Below are 27687 nucleotides of genomic sequence, written 5' to 3'. Positions count from 1 at the left end.
TTATGTATATATGTGGCTCTGAAAAACAAACCCAGGCCCCTGAACCTTCACGGACCAATTTTCTTTGTGGTCTCAGCTCATTTCACCTTGCCTCTGTCTGTTGCTTGATGTAGGTTTCCAGTCCAGGCAAAATAATTGCAGCAATTCAAGTTTGGTTTTAATTTTCGGTGCTGACATTTGATGGGAGAGTATTCCGATCGATACTAGGCCACTTGCTTTGTGAAGTCAAAATAGTTGCTGCTTTTTTTTTTTTTAATGCCAACAAAACTCCTGCCAATCACCACCCAGTGGTTCAAAAGCTCCTGGAGGCAGCCTAATGAGACCTTGGGCTTGAAACCCTGCTGGCCTTCTCTAGTGTCTGACTCTTCTCTCTTCAGGCCGATGCCCTCTTCCTTGCTTTCCAACCTTATTTTCCTGTACACCTTTTTGTAAGCAGCCACAATCCTTCTTTGGAACGAGGTAGGGGATAAACTGATCGGTACAGAAATTCGCCATGTGATGGGAGGCAAACCATGAGCTGTTGGTGAGATCTGCAAATCACAGAAGACAATGGCTATGAGAGGGTCCTGTCAAACCTTAAAGTGCTGTAGACCTCTAAGGAATTATTTTACTGACAAAACTAGGGGCCAATCTAATGACTAACCTGATGCAACTTTCCCTTTCTCCAGGATGCAGTAGGTCCCCCTGCTTCTAGTTCAATGACCCAACTATTTGGTTCTGTTTGTAACTAAAACATGGCCGCACTCGACCACGAGTTGTACATGAACCTGCTCTTATCGAAATAGACTTGGCCTGCGTGTCTTTGCTCCAGGTGCCTACGATCTGCTTTCTAACCAGAGAAGGACGAGTTGGCCAACTCGTTTATCCATGAAGCCATCATTTATTGAGTCCCTCCTCTGCACATGAGGATACAAAGATGAAGTCCCAGTCCCTGCCTCGGGGAGCTTACGTTTGGTTTGTGTGACAGACAAGCAGACAGAAATAGATCTCATCGGCGCCATAGTAGCTATCTACATAGGATGCTGTGGAGCAGAGAAGTGGAAAGTGTCTTTACTCGGGGATGGTTGGGGAAGATTTCCCAGAGGAGATGATGCCACACATAGATCTTAAAGAGTTTGCCGAGCAAGAGGGAACAGAATTTTGACAGGTACGGTAGTTGGAGCGGCTAAAGGGCTGGATGGGGGTGCTTGGGGAAAGGTAAGTACTTTGGCGCATCTGAAATACGGTGTGTCTGAGGCAGGATGTAAGGGTGACAGGGAAGTCCGGGGCCAGATAACGGAGGGCTTGTAAGTGGAGGGCCACTGAGACTTGTGAACAGGTCCTGGCAGGATCAGACTTGTCCGTTAGAATCATCGCAGCGAGCACAGCAGTTTGATCACAGGCCACAGAGGAGGCTGTGGTAAAATTCAGGCAAGAAAGGAAATGGGCCTAGGTGAAAGTTTTAACAATAGGGATTAAGAAAATGCCATAGGAAGGTACTTGGTTACTCTTTGGAAGTACCTGCGGTACTTGGTTACTCTTTGGAAGTGAGGTTGGGAAAGGAAGAATTCAGGCTAACACCCAAGTCTCTGGCTCGGGTGAGACGGTGAATGAATCCAGAAAGGGGTAGGATGTAAGCAACAAACTTAATGGCCACATGGAATAAGAGAGGAGGAATCCGTTTTGCGAGATGAGGTCTGTTTAGGATTGGCTCGGGATTCTGAGGTCCTGAGTGCCACTGGGGTGGAACTATCCATATATGGAGCTCAGAGGAGCTGTCCGAGCCCGTGAGAGGGTGGGGAAAGAAAAAGCTTCCTCAACCCTCCTAGGGTCCCTGGCTGGCTCTGAAAATTAGACAAAAGACAAATTAACAAGAAAGAACATGCAGAATCATTTCATGAAAAGTGTTACATAACTGCCTTCAAAATGAAATGAAGGCCCAAGGAAACAATTAGACCCGAGTTATCTTTGCACTGGGTTTGATGAAGAAAGGGCTGTCGTGTAGACGTATGATAGGCCAAGGAGTATAAGGTAAGTGTGGGAAACCAGGGGAAGCTTAGCAAGGCCTGTCAGGATTCTTCTTGGTGTCCCTTTGTCTTCGGAGATACGATGCTTTTTTCCTGGGGGGGTACGAGGAGGTCGCTGCTCCCATGAAGGGTTCATAGCCTGTTTTAGGGGAGAAAGGAAGAGGAAAGGTCACCTTTCTGCTTCAGCCTTTTTCTCGAACTCCTTTAGTTTCAAATATTCATTATGCCCAAGGGCCATATTTTGGGGTCGCATGGCCTGAACCCCATCAAAAGCAGTGGAGATTTTTTAGAATTGTTAGAGTAGAAAAGGTAGTCATTTCCTGCACTATTCATCCCCTTTTAGAGGCCTTTTCCAACCTCCCTATCTCAAGTAGCTTCTTCCGTGTTACTCTTTTTTTTTTTAATGTTTATTTATTTATTTTGAGAGAGAGAGATTGGGGAAGGGGCAGAGAGAGGGAGAGAGAGAATCCCAAGCAGGCTCCGCACTGCCAGAACAGAGCCCGATGTGGGGCTTGATGCCACGAACAGTGAGATCACAACCTGAGCTGAGAAATCAAAAGTTGGACGCTTCACCAACTGAGTGACCCAGGTGCCCCTTCCATATTACTCTTGAGTAGCATTCTGTCCTTTTGTTTTATAGCAGTGATCACAATTTATGAGCCCATATTTATGTGTCAGTGTTTACTATCTGACTCTTCCTTAAACTGTAATTTCCACGTGAGCAGGATCATATCTGCCTTGTTCCCTGCTGAATACCTACAACTCAGTCTGGCATAGAGCAAATGATCAAAGAACATTTGTTGAATGGATGAATGAGGAGTCAATACCTACAAAAGGAAGAATAAGGGAGAAAATGAGAGGGCAAAGGACAGAATCCTAAGAAGCTCAAATGGTCAGTAAGACGAAAAGAAGACCAAGAGAAGGTGCGGTCAAATATGGGTAGGAAGAAAATCAGAACATACTCTGGGAGAAGTCTATGGAAAAGTGTCAAGAAGATAATGGTCAATAGTGTCAAATGCTGGGGCGCCTGGGTGGCTCAGTCAGTAAAGCCTCCGACTTCGGCTCAGGTCATGATCTCACTGCTAGTGAGTTCGAGCCCCGTGTTGGGCTCTGTGCTGATGGCTCATAGCCTGGAGCCTGCTTCCGATTCTGTGTCCTGCTCTTGCTCTGCCCCTCCCCTGCTCGTGCTCTGTCTGTCTATCTGTCTCTCTCTCTGAAGAATAAATGAAACATTAAAAAAATAGATTTAAAAATTTTTTTTAAATTGTCAAATGCTACTGAAAGGTTGTGTAATGACTGAGAAGGAATCACTTAATGTGACAATAAGGTTATTGATCATCTCAGTAAAAGCAATTTCCGTGTCATAGTGGAAGTAGGTTGAATAGGGACTTCTAGTCACTATGTTGAACTAAGGTACGGCAGAAACCACTATCCTTCCGTAAAAACATAGACATAGTGGATAAAATATTACCTTAAGTCGGACAATACACGCAAAGAAAACAAAAGCCAAAGAGGGAAATTTTCAGGTGATAGAGATGAAGCGCCTATTTAAAGCCAAAGCACAGTGCCACAGTTGGAACTACATAGCCCTCAAGAATATCAGAACCGGGGCGCCTGGGTGGCTGAGTCGGTTGAGCGTCCAATTCTTGATTTTGGCTCAAGTCGTGATCTCGGGGTCATGAGATCGAGCCCCATGTCAGACTCTGGGCTGGGTTTGGAGCCTGCTTGGGATTCTCTCTCTGCCCCTCCCCCCTCCACTCATCCCTCCCCCCTAGCATCCCAGATATAAGCACAGTGTTCATTCCTGGCCTAGAGCGCACCTGGAACCCCACATCTTAATTTGTGCTAAAAAGCTGGGAAATTAAAATAAAAAACTGACCTGCCTCCAGTGGGATGCCCGAGTGCTGGCAGAGAAAGAACATGGAACTATAGACATAGATAACTCTACTATCCAGTGTTCAAGTAGCACTTCTACAGAAGACAACTGTTAATGCTAAAGGTGAGCCCACAGTCAAGTTTACAGAGCAACAAGAGAAATAATCCACTGCAGGGGGAGTCAGCAGCGACAATCAACGTGGTAATCCACGTTCCAGAAAAGTAGTATCAGAAGGCAACATCAAAGAGACCTGCAAAACGTTCAGTAAGATAAAGGAAGAGATAGAGTCCATAAGGCACGAACAACACATTGCAAAAAGAATAGCAGACCTATTAGAAAAGACGAAACAGAAATTGTAAAAATTATATATATGTATATATACACACATATATGTATATAATTGTTTTCAACTAGTAACTTCTATTTTTCTTGTTTTTTTAATTTTTATATAAATTCTAGTCAGTTAACAGTGCAATATTGGTTTCAGGAGCAAAATTCGGCGATTCGTCGCTTACGTGCAACACCGAGTGCCCCTCATAACAAGTGCCCTCCTTAATACCCGTCACCCATCTAGCCCATGCCCCACCCACCTCCCTCCATCAACCCTCAGTTTGTTCTCTATCATGGTTTGTTTCCCTCTCTCTTTTTTCCCCCCTCCCATGTGTTCATCTGTTTTCTTTCCTAAATTCCACATAGGAGTGAAATCATATAGTATTTGTCTTTCTCTATCTGACTTACTTTGCTTAGCATAACACATTCTAGCTCCATCCGTGTTGTTGCAAATGGCAAGATTTCATTCTTTTTGATGGTTGAGTAATATTCCATTCCTATATATATATATATATATATATACACATATACACTATATATATATACACACTATATATATTTATGGCAGCACTATCAATAATAGCCAAACTATGGAGAGAGCCCAAATGTCCATCAATTGATGAATGGATAAATAAGATGTGGTGTGTGTGTATATATATATATATATATATATATATATATATATATATATATACATTTGGGCTCTCTCCATAGTTTGGCTATTATTGATAGTGCTGCCATAAATATTGGGGTACATGTACCCCTTCAAATCTGTATTTGTGTATCCTTTGGGTAAATACCTAGTAGTGCAATTGCTGGGTTGTAGGGTAGTTCCATTTTTAGTTTTTTGAGGAACCTCCATACAGCTCTCCAGAGTAGCTGCACCAGTTGGCATTCCCAAAAACAGTGCAAGAGGGTTCCCCTTTCTTGGCATCCTCGCCAACACCTGTTATTTCTTGTGTTGTTGATTTTCGCCATTCTGACAGGTGTGAGATGGTAGCTCATCGTGGTTTTGATGACTTGTATTTCCCTGATGATGAGTGATGTCGAGCATTTTTTCATGTGCTGGTTGGCCATCTGAATGTCTTCTTTGGAAAAGTGTCTATTCATGTCTTCTGCGTGTCTATTCATGTCTTCTGCCCATTTCTTCACTGGATTATTTGGTGTTTGGGGGTCGAGTTTGAAAAGTTCTTTATAGATTTTGATAGTAACCCTTTATCAGATGTGTCATTTGCAAATATCTTCTCCCATTCTGTAGGCTGATTTCCTTTGCTGTGCAGAAGCTCTTTATCATAGTGAAGTTTCAATAGTTCATTTTTGCTTTTGTTTCCCTTGCCTCCAGCAACATGTCTAGTAATATGTATGTAATTTTTAACATGTCATATAGAATATATATTACCGTACGATACCTAATGTAGTATATGTGTGTGTATCAATGAAATCAAACAAAATCAAACAGTAGACTAAGCCCAGAGTGGGGATCAGTGTAACACCCAGATTCTACACAGAAAGATAAAGAGAGGGACCTGGGGAAGAGAAGTAAGGAGTCATGAGGAGAGAAGGAGGTCTCTGGAACAGAAGTTTCAGAAAAAGAACAGAAAGAGCTTTAAGGAGAGGCCGTGGATGAAGAGTTGATGGTAAACTTCTAGAACTGAAGAAAGGTAATTGAACAATGGAAGGAGTGCAACTGAAGAGGAATACAGTGAGTGGGACTATTTTTAATGTTTTAAATATATTCAAATACCAAGCAAATCCTGGTTTTCCATCTCTAAAAGGGATACTGAAATCTACATAGAGGAATTACTAGGAATATACACACATACATATAATATAATTTATAATAAAATCAGAGTCAATGGTGAATGGAAGTAAGGAAATGGGGTTGTTGGTAAAGACTTCCAAGAATTGTGGCCGTGAAGAGAAGGAAAGATTGACCAGGAGCTAAATGAGCATGTCTGGTATATTAATTTATGCTATATGAATAGCAAAATCAGGGACGCCTGGGTGGCTCAGTCGGTTAAGCGTCTGACTTCAGCTAGAGTCATGACCTCACGGTTCGTGAGTTCTAGCCCCGCATCAGGCTCTCTGCTCTCAGCACAGAGCCCGCTTTGGATCCTCTCTTTCTCTCTCTGCCCCTCCCCCGTTCATGTGCCCTCTCTTTCTCTCTCTCAAAAAGAAATAAATGTTTAAAAAAGAATAAAAATCAGCATGGCAACCTTATGTGCACACTTGTAACTTGCGATGTTCTCCAAAGCTCCTCCTTCCTAAAAGCTACTCCCGCAGCCTGTTCTTTCATTTAAAATGTCACCGTTAGAGGCTCTCTTTTGTAGTATAATATTGCCTCCATAAAATCCCTGTTAGAAGAAGCCAACTGGGGGGGAGGGGAGTGGGGTCATGAGGCTATATTAGTATTTAACCCAGAACTGATGAGAGTACCTGATTAACTAGCTGTCATCTTGGAAAGCAGTGACCCAGGGAAGGGATATAAGAAAGGACAATTTTAATGAAGAATTAGGACAACCTGGATCCCGGAGTCTTATCTGGAAGAGCGGTTTCCTGAGGGGCCTCATAAGGACAGTGGGCATCTGGGCTGAGGTGCTGGCTTTACAGCATTGCCTAAAAGCCTGCCTGCACACACACACACACACACACACGCACACACACACACACTCTCTGTATTGGTTTGGTTGTTAAAAAAAATTTTTTTTAATGTTTGTTTATTTTTGAGAGAGAGAGAGAGAGAGAGCGAGAGCATGAGCGGGGGAGGGGCAGAGAGAAAGGGAGACGCAGAATCGGAGGCAGGCTCCAGGCTCCCAGCCATCAGCACAGAGCCCGACGCGGGGCTCGAACTCGTCAACCGCAAGATCATGACCTGAGCCGAAGTCGGACGCTCAACCGACTGAGCCACCCAGGCGCCCCGGTTCTTCTTCTTTTTTTTAATGTAGGTGACATAAATATTATATTAGCGTCGGGTATACAACATAGTGATGTGACACTTATATACATTATAAAATGCTCACCACGGTAAGTGTGGTTACCATCAGCCACCATATCAAGTTATTACAATATTACTGACTCTATTCCCTATGCTGTATTTTTCATCCCTATGACCTATTTATCTTGTAACTGGAAGTTTGTAGCTCTTAATTCCCTTCACCTATTGTACTCATCCCCCAACCCCCTGCCCTCTGGCAACTACCAGTTTGTTCCCTGTATCTATGAGTGTGTTTCTGTTTGTTTGTTTGTTTTGTTTTTCAGATTTCACATATGAGTGAAAGCATGTGTATTTGTCTTCTCTGCTTAACATATTTCACTTAGCGTAATACCTGCTAGGTCCATCCATGTTGTCTCCAACGGAGCTATTTCATTCTTTTTTTTTTTTATGGCTGAGTAGCAATCCATTTTACGTATATGCGACATCTTCTCTATCCATTCATCTATTGGTGGACGCTGGGTGGCTTCCACGTCTTGGCTATTGTACGTGATGCTGCAGTGATCCTTGGGCCAACACTTGTTGTTTCTTGTGTTACTGATTTCAGCCATTCTGACAGGCATGAAGTGATACCGTATCATGGTTTTGATTTGCATTTCCCAGATGATGAGCGATCTGGAGCGTCTTTTCCATCCGTGCGTGTTGGCCATCTGTATGTCTTCTTTGGAAAAATGTCTATTCAGGTCCTCTGCCCATCTTTTGATTGGATTATTTGCTTTGGTTTTGGTTTTCCTGATGGTGAAGAGGGGCACTTGTTGCCTCCCTCAATGATTCCGTTAAGTATGTACTTTTTTCCAGACCAAAGGATACTAAGATTCGGACAGAGACAATAGGCGTGGGCATTTTAGTGGCAGGAATGCAGTGAGTAGGGAGGTTTTTCAAATATGCTTTCAATATATTCAAATAGCAACCAAATCCTAGTCGTCTCATTTGTTAGCTTAAAGCTTTGTTGTCATCATCATAAACTTATTTAATAACTGCCCACAGGCAAATCTCTGGTCTCCAAGCTCCCCCCTCCAAGCTCACTATGGCATACGTGCCAGTCGAATCTTCATTTTGATTGGTGTCTTTCCAAAGGGATTACTCCCACTAGACCCTGTGCTGACTGCAGTTGGAAATCGATCAACTCCCGTACACTTGAACATCACCGGTGACCATACGTGCTGAACACAATCAGTGGGAAAGGGAAGACAACTGGTTTACAGGCATGAAATGAAAACTCGTTCATGCCCATCAGAATATCTGCGTAGCACGTTTTATTTCTCCCAACCCACAGAAGGCGTCATGACCATACCAGTCATCAGTATTTCATGGAAAAGTACGTTCCTGGGGACCGGTTGCAATAGGAGATCAACTTGTTGCCAAGTGATTTAAAGTGTAGGGGCATAAAAATCCAAGGTTTCTTTGTAAGTTCTCTCGGCTACGGGGAAGTCATCTGCCCTGCTAAGAAGTCGGCACTGAACGTCCGTTTAACCCAGTTTGAAGTCTGGCTTTGCCTGAGTTCGTTCCCCAACTTCCTCGCTCTTCCTCACCCTCCAAACCCACAGAGTTAGCTGTGCCTTTTTTTTTAAGTGCCCCACAAGATCGCATTTGTATTTTAGTTATTTTATTTGCTTCTCTTTTCTCCTCCTCTTGGAGCCAGGGGCAGTAGAGTAGCTTTATCAAGTCAGAATGCACGGGCTCGGGTCGACTTAGTTCTATCACTTCCCACCTGAACGAACTCATTCATTAACCTCTCTTTGCCTCGGCGTCTTCATCTGCAGAATGGGGATGAGCTCAGAAGGCTGTTGTAAGCATTAAATGAGCAAACCAGGATAAAGTGCTTAGGGCCTGGGATATAGTTAGTGCCCAATGCGTAAATTCAAGCTTTGCATTCTTTAGGGTATAGCTTGGTACATGGCAAATAATTCTAAGTTGTGACTAAGTGAATGAACAGTTTCGCCTAGGACAAATTCACTTAGCTTCCCCTGCCTCACATGTCTTTTTCTTTTTTTAATGTTTATTTATTTTGAGAGAGAGAGACAGAGAGAGAGAGACAGAGAGAGAGAGAGAGACAGCACGGGAGGGGCAGTGAGACAGGGAGAGAGAGAATCCTGACCCCCGAGTTCCCGTGAGCTCATGACCTGAGCCAAAACCCCGAGTCCGGTGCTAAACTGACTGAGCCACCCGGGCGCCCCCTCACATCTCTTCTCTAAAATGAGATTCTTAACTGACCATCAAGGTTGCTGTTAGGAAATCAGGTTCTAAAATTGCCACAGGTCTTCAGTGGCTGCAGGAGAAGCTATGAAACAATTTCCATCTGTTGATAATACTCCTAGCTATTTGTCGGAAGGGAAAAGCTTGGAGCAAATTAGTTAGAATGGATACTGGAGAAACCCCGGATCTCAGAAGGATAGTCCTGGGCTTCAGACCATGGACCCAAATACACTGTGTGCAATATTTTTCTGTCTTTTGGCTGAACTCGGGCTTCCCGTAGCTGAAAGCAGGTGGCACGAAAAAGCTTACTCTGTGGACAGCCAGTGTTACCAGTATGAAAAGAACTGGGAGAACTGGAATGCTTTACCTCCCTGCCTCTGCTGAATAGTGGTGAAGATAAAGTCCACGAAGCATCCTGTGGGCCTCCGAGCACCCCCAAACCCCAGATGACCCGGCTCAGACCAGGTCCTGGTGTTAACGTACTCCTGGGGCTGAGAAACCCAGAATGGTTTTGAGCAGTGATTGAGAATCATTTCATTTAGTGAGAAAGGTGGTGATGTCTTCTTAAAATGTCACTCTAAGAAGTTATTGTTCAACATGGAGGAAGTATGCAAATGGCTGTGTAGAGATATCGTTTGTTTTACGATTCCTTTGTTCTAGAAAAGGGAAAAAAACATCCCTGAGTTGAAAAATCATGCCATAGTCCCTCTTTTTCTGTTACCCAAGCCAAGAGATAGGCATAGCCAGGCACCACTGTCCAGAAACTCAAATTCCAGACCCAGTGCCAAGGAGGAAAATGTATTTAAAGGGCTGGACTCGTACCCATCAATTCTTTTGGCCGAGGATCCTGAGTTTAAATACTGGCCACCTGTGGACACGCCAGGAAATCATAGAGCTAGATCACGTAGTCTCACGAGACTTCACCTCCCTCATCTGTGAAAGGGCAATAGTGATAACACCTACCTTATAGGTTGTTACAAGGATTATAGAAAATCGTGTTACGGCGCTTAAGTCGCTTGCCCAATTATAACCACAGTATGTATTGACTGTTGTCTCCATTTGAAACCCCAGTTTTGGCAAAAAAAAAAAAAAAATATATATATATATATATATGAAAGCAGAGTGCAGAGTCTTGAAAACCACCCAGGATATCTGCAGGGTTCTCCGATGAATCACAGCCCTGTCCTTCATCCCCTCCTTGGAATCTAGAGGATACCATTTCTTCAGCAGGTTCTCCTGCCCCGATCCTGCGAGGTGTCTGAAAAGGAATGTGTTAGGATTCTTTTTTTTTTTTTTAATTTTTTTTAACGTTTATTTATTTTTGAGACAGAGAGAGACAGAGCATGAGCGGGGGAGGGTCAGAGAGAGAGGGAGACACAGAATCAGAAGCAGGCTCCAGACTCTGAGCTGTCAGCACAGAGCCCGATGCGGGGCTCGAACTCACGGACTGTGAGATCATGACCTGAGCTGAAGTCGGACGCTTAACCGACCGAGCCACCCAGGCGCCCCAGGGATTCTTAATCCTGAGAGAGCCATGAAGTAGTTTCCGAGACCTCTCTGCTCCTTTAAAACAGGGCAGACCTTGATAGGAAATTGGTGGAAACAGCTCCACTGGCAAATAGGAAATGGATGCAGAGTTCCTTGTGCTGATTGCGAATCCCACCCCGTATGCTAAGCAATAGTGAACGTTAGATCATTTGCAAACACTGCATTCCCTTCTTCAAATCTTGGGTTTAGGTCACCTTCCCCCACAAATCCTACTTCCTGAAACAGCTTAGATCCAGCAAAATTACTGATGGCCTGCTTTGGCCTCAAATCCTCGCATCGTTTTTTCCCCTTAGCTTTGCGTTGAGCTGATTTCGTTCACCGAGCAAGAAATGAACCCAGTGTTACAGGTGTTTTGCCTCTGAGTCGGACACGTCTTGTAGTCGGCCATAAATGTTTCATCGTAGACACACTTTGTGTACGTTTGTTAGCCACCAGTCAGCTCATACAATAGCAAGCGTCCCTTCAGAATCTTTGAATGTCATCAAAGAAAACTGAATAGAACTCAGACAAGCCGGTGCTTGTGTTAGCTCTAGAAGTTCCCTCACCACTGAGGCAACTCATTTGGTTAAGAATACACTTACTGTCATCTGCAAAGTATTTCCCCCACCTTGGGCCAGAGAAACTTCACAAAATGATTGTGACTGCCTTGACCCACAGGATCCGAGTTCACCCAGTAGGATCTTCCAAAGGCAAAGGCGCGCGCTAGCTCCCGTGCCCCATCAGACAGGACCTTGAACTTTCTCAACACCGCTATCGCCGCCCCCTTTCCAAGTGAGCGCTTCCAGGTTGCAGGTCACGGGCGTGTTTACTAAATCTAGTAGTCTTAAGGACCGAATGAGAGCCTCGAGGGGAACCAACCCACAGACCCACTGAGGTAGATGAGGTTTCTGTTGTATTCATAAAGCTTCCATAGAAGAACCAGTACGCCATTATGGTTTTGAACAGCCCTTACGGAAAAAAAATGTTTTCTCCTTGTACGAAACTTAAATCCCCACCTACGGAAGCTGAAGTTCATTTCCCCGTGTTCTCTTTTTATGATCAAGGGCGAACCCTCCACCCCGGAAGCCCATATTCCTCCCCAGGTTTTCTTGATTAAATGGCCAAGCAGGTAATCAGAGGCCTTGAACTCGATGTTGCAGCTGCTATGGCTAATTAAATGGCAAAGAGCTGAATTCGTAGATATGATTAATACCATCAGGGTGCTCTATGGTTTTTGATGTTCATAAATTATGACTGAACAATAAAATTTTTATATGGGTTATAGGATTTGTCCCTGACTTTTCCTTCTGAATGCAAATCAGAAGAGCCAATCCATTTCTTCAAAAAATTGGTTCTGGAGACCTTTGTTTCTGAAGCATAATTCCGCCAAATGATCTGACTAGGAGAGACTCTTTGCCAGCTAATAAATGTGTCGGGTTACGTTACAGAATACGGTAGTCACTCTTTCTGTCCCTGGTATTCCAGTGGGACATAGACAAGATTTCTTTAAGTTGCATTTTTCTTCCTGCTTGGAGTTAAGCGGCAAGAGCATTTGCTAATGGCTTTTCTCTAATCTCCTCATTTGTATTTCTAGCCAGTCGTTTCTCTGGGCTTTGGGACATAATTAGATGGCCACAAACGGTGGTACTGGCAGCCCAGTCTCTACAACACCCCCTCTGCTGTCCTACTCCATTAACGGTGAGATGCCGGTACTGCTCGTCCTCCTTTTCTCCCTTTGTGCTCATCGTCAGTCTTTCACCCGGGAACGGGTCACGGAGAGGTTTTGAGGGACTGTTAGTGACGACGCAGAGCCAACTGGCAAGTGGCTCCCATGATGTTTACCTTCACGAAGGACGGGTGTTTGAAATCTCTCATTTTCGGAGTTTCAGAAAGACGGCCAATTCCTTCCTGCGCAGAAGGTACTGAGGCTGCTCCTGATATAGGCTGTCTGAATTCTCTCATTTTTACTCATCACAGTCACATCTGTTTGGGTTTCTGTGTCTCTCCTGGAGATGCCTCTTGAGAGCAGATGCCCTCAGCTGCTTTACAGCTCATCTGAGGCCTGCCAAAAGAGATTGGCAGAGAACGATCAGCATCCTATGCTCTGATAACTCGCATAACTCTCCCTGAAAGGAACGCTAAAACCTGGTTCCCTTTAATATTGTCTAAAAGATGACTTTAAGGATGGGCAAACTGTAGCCTCAACAGGACAAATGACACATCCAGAGTCACACAGCCCATTCGTGGCGGAGGCAGGATTCAAACTCAGGCCTCCCGTCATCCAGGCTAGAACTTTTTGTGAGTTGAACTCGAGAAAGGAGCAAAGGATGCTTTTTCTTCCTCGAACATGATCAAGGAGCGAGCTGGGTGGACAGCACAATGGGAAGAGGAGGTCTGGGAGGAGCAAAGGCGAGCGATATTGGGAAATTGGGAGCCCTGGGGTTAAGCCGGGGACAGCGTGAACAGGTAGGAACAAAGGAAGACAGGAGAAAAAGGCACTGTGGAAATAGGCGTCAAAGGAAAGCCCTTCATTCTTCCACTCAGATGCCATCCTGCTGGTGGGGTGGCAGTAAGACTGAAAGGAAAGGCAAAATAGCTTCTCTCAGCCTCGGGGGTGGGGAGCTGCAGTTCTTTCTTTCATCATGCCTTCCTAAAATGAACGGGGTCTTGGCACGGTTCTCCTTCGGGAAGTTGAGGCTTCTACTCACACTCATCTTGGAGTTCAGAAACATCTGAGAAATACACGAGAGCTAGGAAAGGGTGAAAATATCTGCTTGATTAATGGCTAAGCTGATTGCATAGTGATTTGGATCCAAAGTCAAAATGGCTTTCCTTCACTTTTCCCCTGGATGATTTCCCCCCCCCCCCCACCCGGTCCGAGACCTCTGTGAGTTAAGGGAGGGACAGGAGACTTCTTATGATCTATAGGCAGTCAGATCACAGAGAGTTAGAGGCCCAGATGCTTAGCGGAAGGTAAAAGCAGGCCGAGAGGGAGTAGGAACCCCTTACCAGTCCCATTCCACACCCCAAATATTTGGCCCTGGCCAGATCTTCTTCTGAGGCCTCTCTTGGTGAGGTTATTTCCCTTTGGGGTAACTAGAATTCGAATCCCATACATTCTGGGCTAGGAATCCTCTTCCTACCCTTAAGAATCAATGCAAATCAGTCACTCATCAATTATTTTCAACAAACGGTTTATTGAGCATCAACTATGTGACAGGCACCGTGCCAGGAGATGGGAATATACTGATGGCCAAGACCCAGTCCCGATTTTCGAGGCGTTCCAAGTCCAATGGGAGCTGAGCAGGGTACCCCCACCCTGACAAGCATTAATGTCTGTGTGTCCATTACCCTGCAGGGAATTTCAGCCCATTTGGCAGGACGATCCTGGGACCCTCCACCTCAGTGCCTGCAGCCTTCACCCCAGCCTGCCTTTGCAGACACAGAACAGTGCTTCTCACAGGGCAACAGACACTTCAAGACGGGGGAGGAGCGGAAGCCCCTGGCGGGGGGGGGGGGGGGGGGGGGGGGAGTGAAATCTGTCAAAGGCTCAGGTGATCCAGCTCTGATGGGCTAACAAGCCCGACAGAGTCTCCTGGCTGGGATCTCAGGCAAGAAAGAAGGACCGGGATCTGGGCATTTGGTTTTGCATCATATCCCGAAAAGATCTGGAAAGCAGGGAGGAAGAGAGGTCCAGCCAAGAATGTAGCGGCAGCGTTTCCCCAATACCGCTCACTGTACCCGACCCAAGCTCTCCGCTGGGATCCCGAACCCGAACCAACGACTTGGGGGCGGAGGAAAAGCGGGGTTCGGACCGCACAAATTGGCCTGAAATTGAAAAGTCAGCAAAAACCACTGGGTGGCAGCGTGGCGTGCGGGCGCAGCTCTGCAGTGCCCGCTGCCGCCGCCGCGAGGGCTGAACCCGTCTGCGAGCCCTGGCCTCGCTCCCGAAGGGCTACAAGTGTCGCCAGGCGAAACGCCTCGGCGGGGAAGTGTGTTTGGGGGAGGGGGCTGCTGGGAGTCGCAGACCCGGGCGGGGAAGGGGGGGCGGCGAACTTCCCAGGGGCTCCAGCCCGGGGCAGCGTGGCCGGCTCAGAGTCCGGCACTGAGGCAACGGTCCCTCCCCCGTCCGGCCCCCCGCGTCTCCAGGCCAGACCCCCTCCCCCCGCCCCCGCTCTTCCAGCCCCACCGCCTCCTCCCGGCGCCCCCTCCGCCACCGCCTCCTCCCGAGGCTCGGCTCGGGAAGAGGAGGGCAGGAGGCTCCGGGCGGTGGGGCGGCGCCAGAGCCCCTACAGGTGTTAGCGCGCGGCCCGCCGGGGCCTCGGGGGGCGGGGCGGCCGGGCGCCGGCGGGCTGGGCTCCGGGAGGGAGGGGCCGCCGGGGGAGGGGGCCTCGGGGAGGCCGCGGCGCTCTTCCGGAGGGTGCCGGCGGCGACCGGAATCCTATGCAGAGACTGTGCCGCGCCCAGAGCAGCAGCAGCCGCCGCCGCCGCCGCCGCCGCCAACGCCGCCGCCGAGATGCGAGGCCGTTACCTGTTTGATCCCCGTCGGCCAGCTGGCACGGGCCAACTTTTCCCGGTGGCCAGGCCCCGAAGTTGCAAGGACTAGTCGGAGGCTCGGAGGGGCCAGGGCGAGGGCGCGCTCCCCCCGCGCGCTTCCTCCTTCCCCCCCCCCTCCCGCCGCCCGCGCTCGCGGCCTCTCTCCCGCCCGCGCCGCTCCCTCCGCCCGCCTCCCCGCTCCGGCCCCCTCCGCGCGGCACAGGGCGGGGGGTGCCGCGAAACTCCGACCCGAGCCGCTTGGACTCGCACAGTGTCCTCGGGGCGCAGGGGCCGAGCGCACGCAGCCGCGCCGCGCCGCCTCCGCCGCCAGTCTCTCGCCGCGATCCCGGCCCGGGGCCGTGGCGTCGGCTCGGACCCAGGCAGCCCGCAGCCCGCGCGGGAGCCGGCCCACCGCCCGAGGAGCCCGGACGGCATGCTGAGCCCCCTCCTCGGCTGACGGCCGAGCGCGGAGAAGCCCGGGCGAGCGCCGGCCGGGGAGACGAGGGCGGCCGCGGCGCCAGACCGAGCGGGGCGCGCCGCGGAGGAGCGGGAGGCGGAGGCGCAGGCGAAGCCGGAGAGGGGCCGCCAAAGAAGTGGTGGTGGTGGGCGTCGTGGCCATGGCGGCGGCTATCGCCAGCTCGCTGATCCGTCAGAAGAGACAAGCCCGCGAGCGCGAGAAATCCAACGCCTGCAAGTGTGTCAGCAGCCCCAGCAAAGGCAAGACCAGCTGCGACAAAAACAAGTTAAACGTCTTTTCCCGGGTCAAACTCTTCGGCTCCAAGAAGAGGCGCAGAAGGAGACCAGGTTGGAAGGGGCGCTTGGCCGGCTTTGGGTTTTGTTTTGTTTTTTGTTTTTTGTTTTTTTGCTCCCCCACCCCCATACTGAACGAGCGTGGAGGGGGGCTGGAGGGCGTGTGTGGAAGCGTAGGTGAGTTTGTCGGGGGCCCATCTGGTGCGGATGTGGCCACCTAGCCGGTGTGCGTGCGTGGGAAGCGATTGCTTTCTCGCCGCCTTCGTAGCGGTAACTGGCTTGCTGCATTGCAACTGCCGTGGGACAGGCGCAGAGCCCGGGGCCGTCGCCGGCCCCGGGGGGGGGGGGGGGGGGGCGCCCGCGGCTTCAGACGTGCCACATGGGTGCATGCCCCGGGGGCTCTGCGGGCGTCACCCAGACGTGGCTGCCGTGTGTGTGGCGTGGAAATTGCGGGCGCCGAGCCGGGCGGACACCGCTGCTCTCCCTAGTGAGCCCGGGGAAACCCTCCTTTGCCTTTACCCCTGCAACTCTGACCCTTCCCCTCCGAGCTTCCACTCCCCCCCACCCCACCCGAGGGCCGTGGGCTTCGGCGAGCGATCCAGGCGTTCCGTTTCTTTGCTCGCTTTCGAGCTCCTCGGCCCAGACTTGACTTGTGGTGCACCTTTGAAATATTTGCTGGGGAAGGGGGGAGTGGATTCCTAGAACCTTGTGGCGGAGAGCTTGGTGATCTGGCTAGACTAGTGAGACTGGTTACCCGCGACCAAAATGCAGGGTTGACGAGCGCATTTAAACTCCTGGCCAGATCGTAGGTCCTTTTGGAACCTATTCCGTGAGAAGAGGAGCGCGATATTCCGGTGCCCGGGGCGGGGGGGGGGGGGCGGCGGAATTCACACAGCTCTAAGTGTCAGGTTGCGTCAAGGTAGCCGTTCAGGCGAGCATGCAGCGTATTTGGCCGATCTTCACCAAATGAATCGTTTACGCTCTTTTCTTACTTTTAACGAGACAAATAATACAGAATTTCAGACTTAGTCATCAGTTTGTTCTTTCTCTGTTTATGTGTTCCGCACGCTATGGGATGGAAACGCAGACATCCATTTTCTGTTTGCTCGAAGTTTTTAAGGCATTGGCTGTGCATTGGGCTTGTTTTCGAAAGGCGGAAGCGGTTGCAGAGCATGATTATGTGGCCTGAATCATCACACACACAATGTTTCAGTGCAGGGGACTGTGTTCAGTCAAAGCAAATTTGGGATAGCAGGGTTGTTCTTGGTGAATTAGGTGCTTCCTTAATCTGCGGTGATTCGTAACTGAAAATCAGTTCCATTGAGAAACCCGTGTGGTTAGATGATCATATTTCTGGTATTAAATGTGAAGATAAGTATAAACTCATTTTCTTTCCTCCCCACCAACAAAAACCCTGCCCTTTTTGCACCCACTTTCCCTAAGCATAACTAACACGATAGGGTATGGTAGTAACGGTTGGGTTTTTTTTTTCCTCTCCTCCCCCCCCCCCCTTTTCTTGTATCACAGCTGGGTTTTCCAGATTATTTGTGCCTTTTCAACATTCTCAGAACGGAGGGGACTCCATTCCCTCCGTCTTCAAATAGCGATGATTCTGAGGGAAGTCTTTTTGTTAGCGTGGTTCCTGGTCCCTGGTGGGCAAACCACTCTAACTTACCTTCGTATTTCTCCTTTTCCTTCCACGTGAAAAGGGGCACGTTGTGAAAAGGCAGAGCCTGCCGTTTGCCAACCCATCCCGAACGCTCCATGAGCTAGAGTACCGCTCTGGAAACCCCGTCACACGCTGTCAGAAACCAGCCGCCGCCGTCAGAAGCTTTAGGGCTTGGCCGAGTCACGAGGTAGAAAGCAGTCGTTTCTTCGGTTTGGACACTTCCTCGGAAACTTGGGGGTTTGCTTTGCGCATTTTCTTTCCGAGGACTCTTTAAAGTTGTAGCGTGACCCTTGACAGCAACGTCGGCGTCGGCGAATGAAATCAGGATCTCGGATCCCGAGTCTCTCCCGCCGCCTGTGCACGACTTACCGATTGATGCAAATTCCCATTCTCTTTGCAGAGCCTCAGCTTAAGGGTATAGTCACCAAACTCTACAGCCGACAAGGCTACCACCTGCAGCTGCAGGCAGATGGAACCATCGACGGCACGAAAGACGAGGACAGCACTTACAGTAAGTGACTGCGAAATAAATAGTAGATCCCCAGCCCGTTGCTGACATGGCGCGTTTCCTTCATTTATTTATTTTTGTTTTTTAATTTTTTTTTCAACATTTATTTATTTTTGGGACAGAGAGAGAGACAGAGCATGAACGGGGGAGGGGCAGAGAGAGAGAGGGAGACACAGAATCGGAAACAGGCTCCAGGCTCCGAGCCGTCGGCCCAGAGCCCGATGCAGGGCTCGAACTCCCGGACCACGAGATCGTGACCTGGCTGAAGTCGGACGCCCAACCGACTGCGCCACCCAGGCACCCCTCCTTCATTTATTTATTTGTTAACGAACAACCCTTGCTAAATTCCGACCCGAGGGCAGAAAGGCCGCCAGCCCCGTACTCGTGTTTATGCGGGTCAACCTGAAGCCAGTTGAACGTGAAAAATGTCTAAAGTAGCGAACTGCAGCAAATGATGTGGACACCGTCTGGAGAACAATCCAAATGTCATCTCCATGGTAATCTGGATAGATTTATGGCTGGCCTTTGGATTTTTATTACTTTTTTCCCCCCACAGAAAATTTACTCACCCACACACCCGATCCCGAAATAGCACGTTATCTCTACTCTTAAGAACCGATCTCATCCCAAGAGAGAGGAGTGGTTTCGTGTCTAATTGGGATTTTAACAGTTAAGATACCTCCACAGGTGGGGAGAGGGATTTCTTGTAGAGTTTTATTTGTTTTTTTTACGGTGCTCTGAAGGCCACGCTGGGACCATAATGGCGAACCTTAACCAAAAGGGAGCACGTCGAAACTAAAGTCAGTTTTGTTATTTCTGATGATTGAAGTAAGGTGAGTCTAAGCCGTGACATAACCTTTTGATGACATGTGCTTTATTTATTTGAAATAAGAGAAACAGACTCACAAATAGCGAAGCCCTCTCTTCACTTCACTTGCATGCTGCAGACTTTTGCAGACCCAGTGAAATATTCCGTGAGGCTGAAACACCTACTTCTCACAATTCGTTCTCTTGTTTTCCCTCATTTCTGTCGCATTTCCCTCAGGCTTTGGTAACTTCCCAGAAACCTCCCCATCGTCTGCTCAGAAAGCAGCCAAGGAAAGCCCATCAGAGTGGTAACAAGTCCTCAGCGGCATTTTTAGAGATGTTTGGCTGTAGACAGCAAGGCCATAGACAGGGGTCCCAATGTAAAGTGTCAAGACAGTTTCTCACCTTTTAATAATGCTCCCCGGGCTGATGGCCAAGCTATGACCTCAAGAGGAAGTCACCTTTAATTACCCTTGAAGAAGGTCCTGGTGATACCTAGGATGAAAAACATCCACACTAAATGGTTCTCACTGTTCTTGCAAAATGCTGTGTTACCGCTGTGATACTAAAGTTCTACAGTGAGTATCCTAGACGATCTTTTGTGCCTACTCTTCTCCTTGACAAAATGAGTCCAGTGTAACTAGAAGGTTTTACCGTAATCATATACAGAATACAGACGTTCGTACGCAGGGATCAGTACTAAAACATTCCCGTAAGTTTTATGTAGAATCAGCTCTTAGGGAAGGAATTGGGAGGGTGTGCATTGGTCTGGTTTTCAAAGCGCCTCGGCAGAATAGATCCGTTGGGCATTATCGAAAGGAAGTTACGATTAGCTGCTAATGAGCCCCACCCCGTCAAGTTTTCCCCCTTCTACTTCTGACTTCTTCTCCGGGTTACAATCGGAGAAAAAGTGATTTGGGAGCTAGTGTTCACACGTGTCACTTGAAAAGGAAAAATTAGTTCGTTTGTTGTGTTTTGTAAACAGCAGTATGTCAGACGTGTCAAGATCATACGGTATGTGGCCATTTTAAGAAACGTATAGACACATATACATACACACGTATATTCATATACCTTCGTACACATACATTATCTACCTACACACAGGCTTTAAATCATGGAGTAGATTTTCTACGTGTTCACAGCTCCTGCCTTCAGTTGTCATATGCCTCTGATACGAATGGCATTTCTGTGTGCTAATGATATTGTAAGACCTTGAAAGAGTGTGGTCTGATAACCAGAATCTGTGTTTAGGCAGAATGTAGTAATGAGAGGTAAGTCAAACAGTAGTGGTAAGTATTACCACAACATGAAGCCTACAAGTAGAAAGCATCTCAGAAGAGGTTCCAAGTCTGTGGGGCTTGACCCTACCCCGGATGCCAAGTGTGACCAGAAGCCGGGGGGACTAGGTCATCTTCCCAATTGAGGATATTGGAGGGCACAAGTCATCATGAAACAGGAACGTTTCATGATTGAAATGATTATTAAAATGATCATCGTTACAGTGCAAGTCCAGCCATATACATTTGTTCTTTTTTTTCCCCTAAAGCCAAGCGGTTTTCTTGGCATTCATTAGTTATTTTAAATGAGTAGAACAAGACTACAGTTGGTTTCTTATTCACCTGTAACTCCTTTGTTTATATAGTATTTCCTTAATGTGTATTCCTGGAATTGTGTTTTTATTTTTCTTATTTTTTAGCACCTCTCATCATTTTTGCACGTTTAGTTCAAATCGATTTTACGACCTTTTAATCCTGATGTGGTAAACAAAAGCAGGATAAAACGAATTAGTTCACATTTACCCAGATATATCGATGCCTAAAAACATGTGTTTGGTATAATACATTTAAGCTGACCTTAGATTTATTGCAGTGGTAAATGTCAGTTCAATAAAATCTCATCATGAGCATATCAGCCATTGTAAATTATGTATTTCCCCCTGAAAAGGAAAAGATGATAGACATTTCATGGCAGGAGTTTTATTATCTGCCTTGGGTGCAATGAGGGCTATTTTAAAAGAATAGGCAACTTTCCCTTTAAATGTCCGGGAGTGTTCCCAGTTCAAGGTGTCAGGTCTTCCCAATCTACATTAAGATGTACTTTGATTAATTGCTCCCTTTGAGAAGTTGACCTTAGCCCAACTAATGAAGAAGGATGACCTCAGTGTCCTATTCAGTAAACATTAAGTGCCAACTTGTGCACATCTCTGAGAAAATGGTCCCTTCGAGGTAGAAGGAGTTTGTTTTTATGTAGACACAGCAGAGAACAAACAAGAAACAAAAGCCTCATTATTTGTTAAAAGTTTATTCAAGGGCGCCTGGGTGGCCCGGTCAGTTAAGCATCCGACTCTTAATTTCAGCTCAGGTCATGATCTTGTGGGTTCATGGGATGGAGCCCCACGTCCAGCTATGTGCTGACAGCAAGGAACCTGCTTGGGATTCTCTCTCTCCCCCTCTGTCTCTGCCCCTCCCCTGAAAGCACTCTCTCTTCCTCTCTCTCAAAGTAAATAAACTTTAAAAGAAAAAAAAGCTTATTCAAAACTTTGATGGAAATAGAAACGAGATTTTAGGTACTTAATGAATGTGTTTTAGATACACAAATGAAATCAGTCGTTTTCTTCTTCTATTTAGAATATTTTCATCCTAATTGAAGTAATCTCTTCTGTCCATGAGAAAGTACTCCAGATTTAGAGAAACACAGGCACATAGGAAAATAGTGATTCTGCCCAAGCTTACCCTTGATATAATTTCTTTGCATTAAAAAAAAAAATTTTTTTAATGTTTATTTTTGAGAGAGAGAGAGAGAGAGCAAGGGGGGGGGAGGAGAAGAGAGAGAGGGAGACACAGAATCAGAAGCAAGCTAAGCTCTGAGCTGTCAGCACAGAGCTGGAGGTGGGGCTTGAACCCGTGAACCGTGAGATCATGACCTGCGTCGAAGTCGGACGCTGGACTGACTGAGCCACCCAGGCGCCCCTCTTTGCATTTTTATTTGGAAAGGCTGACAACCCTTTAGACTTTCAGCCAACCCAGTTTGTTATCTATCATGAATGTCTAAAGAAAAGACTGGACTAGTTAGACGAGCCGCTGTCCGCTGCTGCTTTCTTCAATATTTGTGTTTTAGAGTGCTGAGTTTTTATCTTGAATCGGGTTTCATAGAAATTTATGGTACATAGTGAAAAATTCACGTTCTACTATATTGTTAATACCATTATTCAAGAATAGATAATCCTGGGCATGGATTGCTGATGGTCTTTGCTACTCTTCCACTTACTGCTCTCTGATGTTTGGAGTTTAAGCATTTTCTTGCTCATTAAAACCCACACCAGACAGTAGTTGAGGCACATGGTGAAAAGCAAATCATTTTCACTCTTTTTTTTTTTCTTTTTGCTTGTTATAAGCTGCATTAAGAGAACTAAAGAGGTTCCAAATGTCGTAAACAATGAAGTTCTAGAAAGAATCCTGAATTTCATCTGTCATTCCCTGTCCCCTATTAGCATGACTAAGCTACGATTCAGACCGAGGCTGGTATTCCATTTGTCTGGTAGTACGCAGTGGTATGGCTTTTATACCAAACCCATATGGAAGTTTGTGCTTGGTTTTTTAGAACTCAGAATTTTTCAACTCTGAACTTCCACAAAATGGGAATGTGATGATCTCTCACATTCCAAAAATACAGCGTTGTCACGTTTTCACCATACGCATTGCTGTCAGTCCACAAATGTGTGGTGAGCACCTGCTGTGAGCAGGGCCTCAACCACAAAAAGAGATATATACATGACATACTCAAAGGTATCAGACTTCGTTCCTATGCATTGCACTGTCAAAGATAGCATGAGATCCTGGCTCGCAATCTGTGCAATTACTTTCCTTTACCTCACATAACAGAAGGGCACAGCTTTTAATATGATGAGCATTGAATGGGATGCCATCGGTAGCACGTGGTAGGAACACTTGGATTTTGAACTGTACGATGTCCTGCTCCTCTTCGCTAACACCCTCATTTTAAGGGAAATAGACATTGTAGGCTCCCCAAGGAATATTTAGTTCTTCATTAATGTTTCTCATCCATATTACCCCACCTATAGACATATATATAACATATGTATATAACACATGTGTATGTTATTCACACACACACACACACACACACACACACACACTTACATACATCAAGGTAAGAGGTCTCAGAAAGTCCGCTCTTACCCATGTGGAGGCTCTTTTACACTCTTGTTCAGAGAGATGATAGCAGACTGATCCATCATCCTCCATGAACTTACACACCAAGGCAAAAATCATCAACGTTGGTCTAGGACTCTTGAGAGAAAGGTGCACAGGCTGGCTTCAAAAGATGTGTGTGGCAGGCACTACGTTTTAAAAATGTACTGTTTTATTTTTATTCACGGCGTAGGAGGGAGTAGACAGCTGGTAGGGGGAGGACGCCCACCGGTTTTCTCCAGTGAGTGGTGTGTAATTGTGGGGAGAGCATGGGTGTAAGTTTCACGCACTCAAACCTTCAAATGGAGAAAGGGAGGCCTCTTTGGTACCAGCGGGCTGCCGCCTTACAACTATTTTGCTAAATAAACAAACAAACCTCTCGACTTCATTGTTTGTATTCCTTTCACCTTTGCTCCTAGAGACAAAAAGCTGGGCATACCCACCACCCTCCTCAACCCTGTCTTGGAACATGTTGGTTCTGTAAGAAATACTACTCTGGGAACCTAAGACTACAAAATGCCTTTTTTTTTTTCTTCCAAGGCCTGGATTCATTTTGGGGTTGTTCCATTGGAAATAATACAGATAATTTAGATGAGGGAGTTGCACTGGTATCTTTTCTAAGATTCTAGGAATCTCTCCCCAACTGGTAGATCATAACCATGTCTGTGAATTTCAGCAGTCATCTAGGGGAGCGGTTTAAAATAGTTCGTTGAGGATAGAGCTCTTTAATGTATAGACCGATTCCTGGAAGCGTATCGCTTCAAAAGCATCAGGATTCCCTACTTCCAACACTATACAAACCATAGAATTGTCTTCCAGTTTCCCCAGGGTATTTGAGAATATGTAGCTATGGTCCCAGTTGTGTGACTGCCACCAGAAATCAAGGGTAGAATACTAAAGGCCCTATCTGTGGGTAAATGTATATGTCTGTCTATTTTTACCAAGCACCCGTTACTGTTAGAGGGCCAGACCTGCTGGAAACCTTGAAAAGCTATGGAATTCCGAATGATGACCTTGTTTTCACATTCTTTGTTTATTTCAGCTCTGTTTAACCTCATCCCTGTGGGTCTTCGAGTGGTGGCTATTCAAGGAGTTCAAACTAAGCTGTATTTGGCAATGAACAGCGAGGGATACCTGTACACCTCGGTAGGACTTTCACTGTGTTCGTGTTTGGACTATTCTGGTTTTCATCTGATGTGAACTAAAATATGCTACATATGTGTAACCGTTGCAGATTTCTGGGATATGAGGAAGAATGTTCTTGATGGAAATGTCTCCTTTGAAAGGACAGATGAACTTCCTGTGAAAATTCTGTCTATTGCTAGTTAACTATTTGCAGCTAACAATGTTGGGTTAACATCAGAGATCCACGAAACGTTTTCGCACATGATGACGCCTGAGTTATTATTTTATGTGGCGTATAATAGAACGCTCTGGCTGGCTGTCTTGCGTTGCACCTGCGGGGAGCAAAGCCATTTCTGTAAGTTCAACATCTATTGATCCAGCTTCACCCTAAAGAACTCAAGGCGAGCTCTTCCTCCAGTTAATTCTGGGACATACAGGACAGTTCTGGAAGTTGCTCTCTTATCTGAAGTTCAGTTGGGGGCACATCTGTTGTCTGTTTTTCCATCAAGCACGTTTCGGCCTCTCTGTGTGTACAAATACCTGCTGTTCCCAAGAAATGTGTAAATAATGTAGACAAGACTTCAGCTTAGGAATATGAGGCCGAATTAAGCTTTTTAAAAACGTTTAACGTGTAGATATAGACAGAGGGGGTGCAGTTACCAGGGTTAGGATTTCCGTCTTATCAGTAGGTCGAGTTACAGGTCGTAGGAGACCACTTAATACGTGAATTCTCTGTAGTCTTCGTTTTGAATTTCCTGTTTTAAGAAAAGGCTAGGATGTTGAAAATGGAGAAAATTGCTTGCCCAACCTCCCACTAGATAGCCTCGAAGGAGGCTATCCGCACGATTAGAGAAATGTATTCCTCTAAGCACCAAAGTGGTACTTTTTTGCTCTCGGCCATTCCCTGGATTTATTGCAAAGCCAGGCGTGTAGAAAGGCTGTTGGGAGATGTGGTGGAGACCGTGTCATAACCCTGTGTTTTCAGAGGCCAAGACGGGAAAGAGGTGAGAGACAAGTAAGACCACAAAGGACCCATTCATTTGGCAAACCGGGTAGTTTGTTTCATATTACAACAGAATATTATTCTATTGTGGCATAATAATCCTCCAACCCTGGTCGCTATCAGCATTCCTGTCAGGCCATTTCAGCTGTCGTGTTTGATAAGTGCAGGGGTGTTATTATTTTTACAAATGATAAACTCAGATTTATTGTACTATTCATGACGTGTGTCACTAGTTAATACACTGACTGCTATTCCTGCAAACGATAGGAAAGGGGATTTGTTTTTCAGATTTGTGCGTTAAGGTAAGAGAATTTAATAAAGAAGGATTTTAATTAACCTCGTTTAGATCCACAGACTACCTCGACAGGGCCAGATACCAAGGTAGGTCGTTAATAAAATAAATGACTGTTTTCTGAAACTACTGTGCAGGCATGGGAAGGAAATGGAATATATCCGAGGCGTGCTTTTGAGAAGGTAAATACCAGATGGCGTAGGAAAGAATTATTAGGCAATAATGACTGGTCAAGAATCCAGAAGGGTGAATTTTTTAAAAATCTTGCAGCAGTTAATTGCCTTTTTTTTTTTTTTTAATTTTGGAAATAACATGTAAGTTAAAGACAAAGTCATGTGCGTTAGGTAATATGTCAGGTCCCTCCACTCAAGAAAATCAGGGCATTCAGTATTACATTTAGGGAACTGAGGTCAAAAATGCATAGCCTAGCATTCAGATTGACCGTTATTTTAGCAGATCGGTAAATGCCAACATGAGCTTCTTTCTAAAGATGACTTCCCGGGAAGAATCAGCCTTGTAGATCCATGGGCTTCCTTTCCATGATGGGCAAGCTGAGAGCAAAATGTGAGACACTCTGTATGGATTTCCCATTAAGGCAAAGCAACCTTAAGTTAAGCATTTCCTATTAAGGAAAAGAATCTATGCTTTCGTCAAGGAGGAAAGCTGTCTGATTGATAATCCTGGAGTTCGTACAGGGAAAGAGATCTAACTCATCTGCTCCAGGAAAGAATCTGAATCTTCTCCAGGATAAGTTGCCCAGTTCTTCTCATTGCTCCTCATGGAGTATGGTGTGGACTCCCTTTAGCACGTTGACTACCAACCTCAGCGCTCCATTTCATCATCATTTAAAGTATGGTGCCCAGGGGCGCCTGGGTGGCTCAGTCGGTTAAGCGTCCTGCTTCCGCTCAGGTCATGATCTCACGGCTCGTGAGTTCGAGCCCCACGTCGGGCTCTGGGCTGACAGCTCGGAGCCTGGAGCCCGCTTCGGATTCTGTGTCTCCTTCCCTCTGTCTGCCCCTCCGCTGCTTGCACTCTGTCTCTCGCATCGTCTCAAGAATAAATAGACATCAAAAAAGTTATTTTTTAACCTATTAGGACGTTATCGAAAATAATCTTGGTGAGGCATGACAAGGGTCTGCCTTAAGCCATCTGCACTGGCTAAAAGGACATGCACTCTTCATGAGCTGTTTTAGAGGCAGAATCATCTGGATTTGGAGGGAAAGTGTGACCACCACATATGGTCAAAAGTAAAGTAGCTTCAGGTAGAGATGCTTTTTAAAACTTGCACAATGGTGGGTTATCAGGGGCCCCGGGGGGGGGAAGGGAGAATTCTACCTTTGGCAACTGGTTTGATGGTGAAGCTGTTAACCAAGATGGCGACCAAAGGAAAAGGCAGAACTGGGAGGAAGATACCAGGGTATAGATCGCTATAGATCCTTGAAAATCTGAACGTAGAGTCTGAGAAAGATGTGAGCTAGAGATAAAAACGTGGGCGTTCTCGCACATAGGTGGTGGTTGATGCCACGAGAATAGTTGAGAGAATGTGTAGCATAAGAAGAAAAGAGGGTTTGTCAAATAATATTAGGGAATACCATCACGTAAGTGGCCAGCAGCAGAGAAGGAACTCATTGTGGCAGATAATCATGGTATTACAAAAGCTAAGAGGGGACTTGAGTTGAGGACAAGAGTTGGGGAGACTGATGGAATGGAGTGTTGAGATTCACCTCGAGAAGAGGGATGCTGCTTCTACGATACGAGGCCGGGATGAGGACAGACGGAGACCTAGGCGTACCAAGTCTGCAGGTGACGGACAAGAAAGTAGAGCGATTTCCAGCCGAAAGACCTGTATTTTTCCC

General features: G+C 46.5%; 1 protein-coding gene and 1 long non-coding RNA gene across 6 annotated transcripts in view; one reads left to right on the top strand and one right to left on the bottom strand.

Annotated features, from left to right (window-relative positions):
• FGF13 (fibroblast growth factor 13) overlaps positions 1-27687 on the top strand; it is a 449869-nt gene that overhangs the window by 367674 nt on the left and 54508 nt on the right. For 3 of the 5 annotated variants that reach the window (XM_058713518.1, XM_058713521.1, XM_058713520.1), the window contains 2 exons: positions 18283-18393; positions 24454-24557. In XM_058713518.1, the coding sequence (XP_058569501.1) occupies positions 18283-18393; positions 24454-24557 (215 nt within the window). Of the gene's footprint in view, positions 1-15346; positions 16268-16585; positions 16701-18282; positions 18394-24453; positions 24558-27687 lie in introns of those variants that run through there. The other 2 variants (XM_058713519.1, XM_058713517.1) reach the window with 2 other exon arrangements.
• On the bottom strand, positions 1035-15572 carry LOC131502655 (uncharacterized). The gene is made up of 3 exons (XR_009257104.1): positions 15459-15572; positions 12770-12989; positions 1035-2145 (listed from the first exon to the last, which is right to left on the bottom strand). It is a non-coding gene; the product is annotated as an uncharacterized LOC131502655 (long non-coding RNA).

Source organism: Neofelis nebulosa, chromosome X (assembly GCF_028018385.1).
Source record: "Neofelis nebulosa isolate mNeoNeb1 chromosome X, mNeoNeb1.pri, whole genome shotgun sequence".
Lineage (NCBI taxonomy): Eukaryota > Metazoa > Chordata > Mammalia > Carnivora > Felidae > Neofelis > Neofelis nebulosa.
This window is presented reverse-complemented; position numbering and strand designations above follow the sequence as displayed.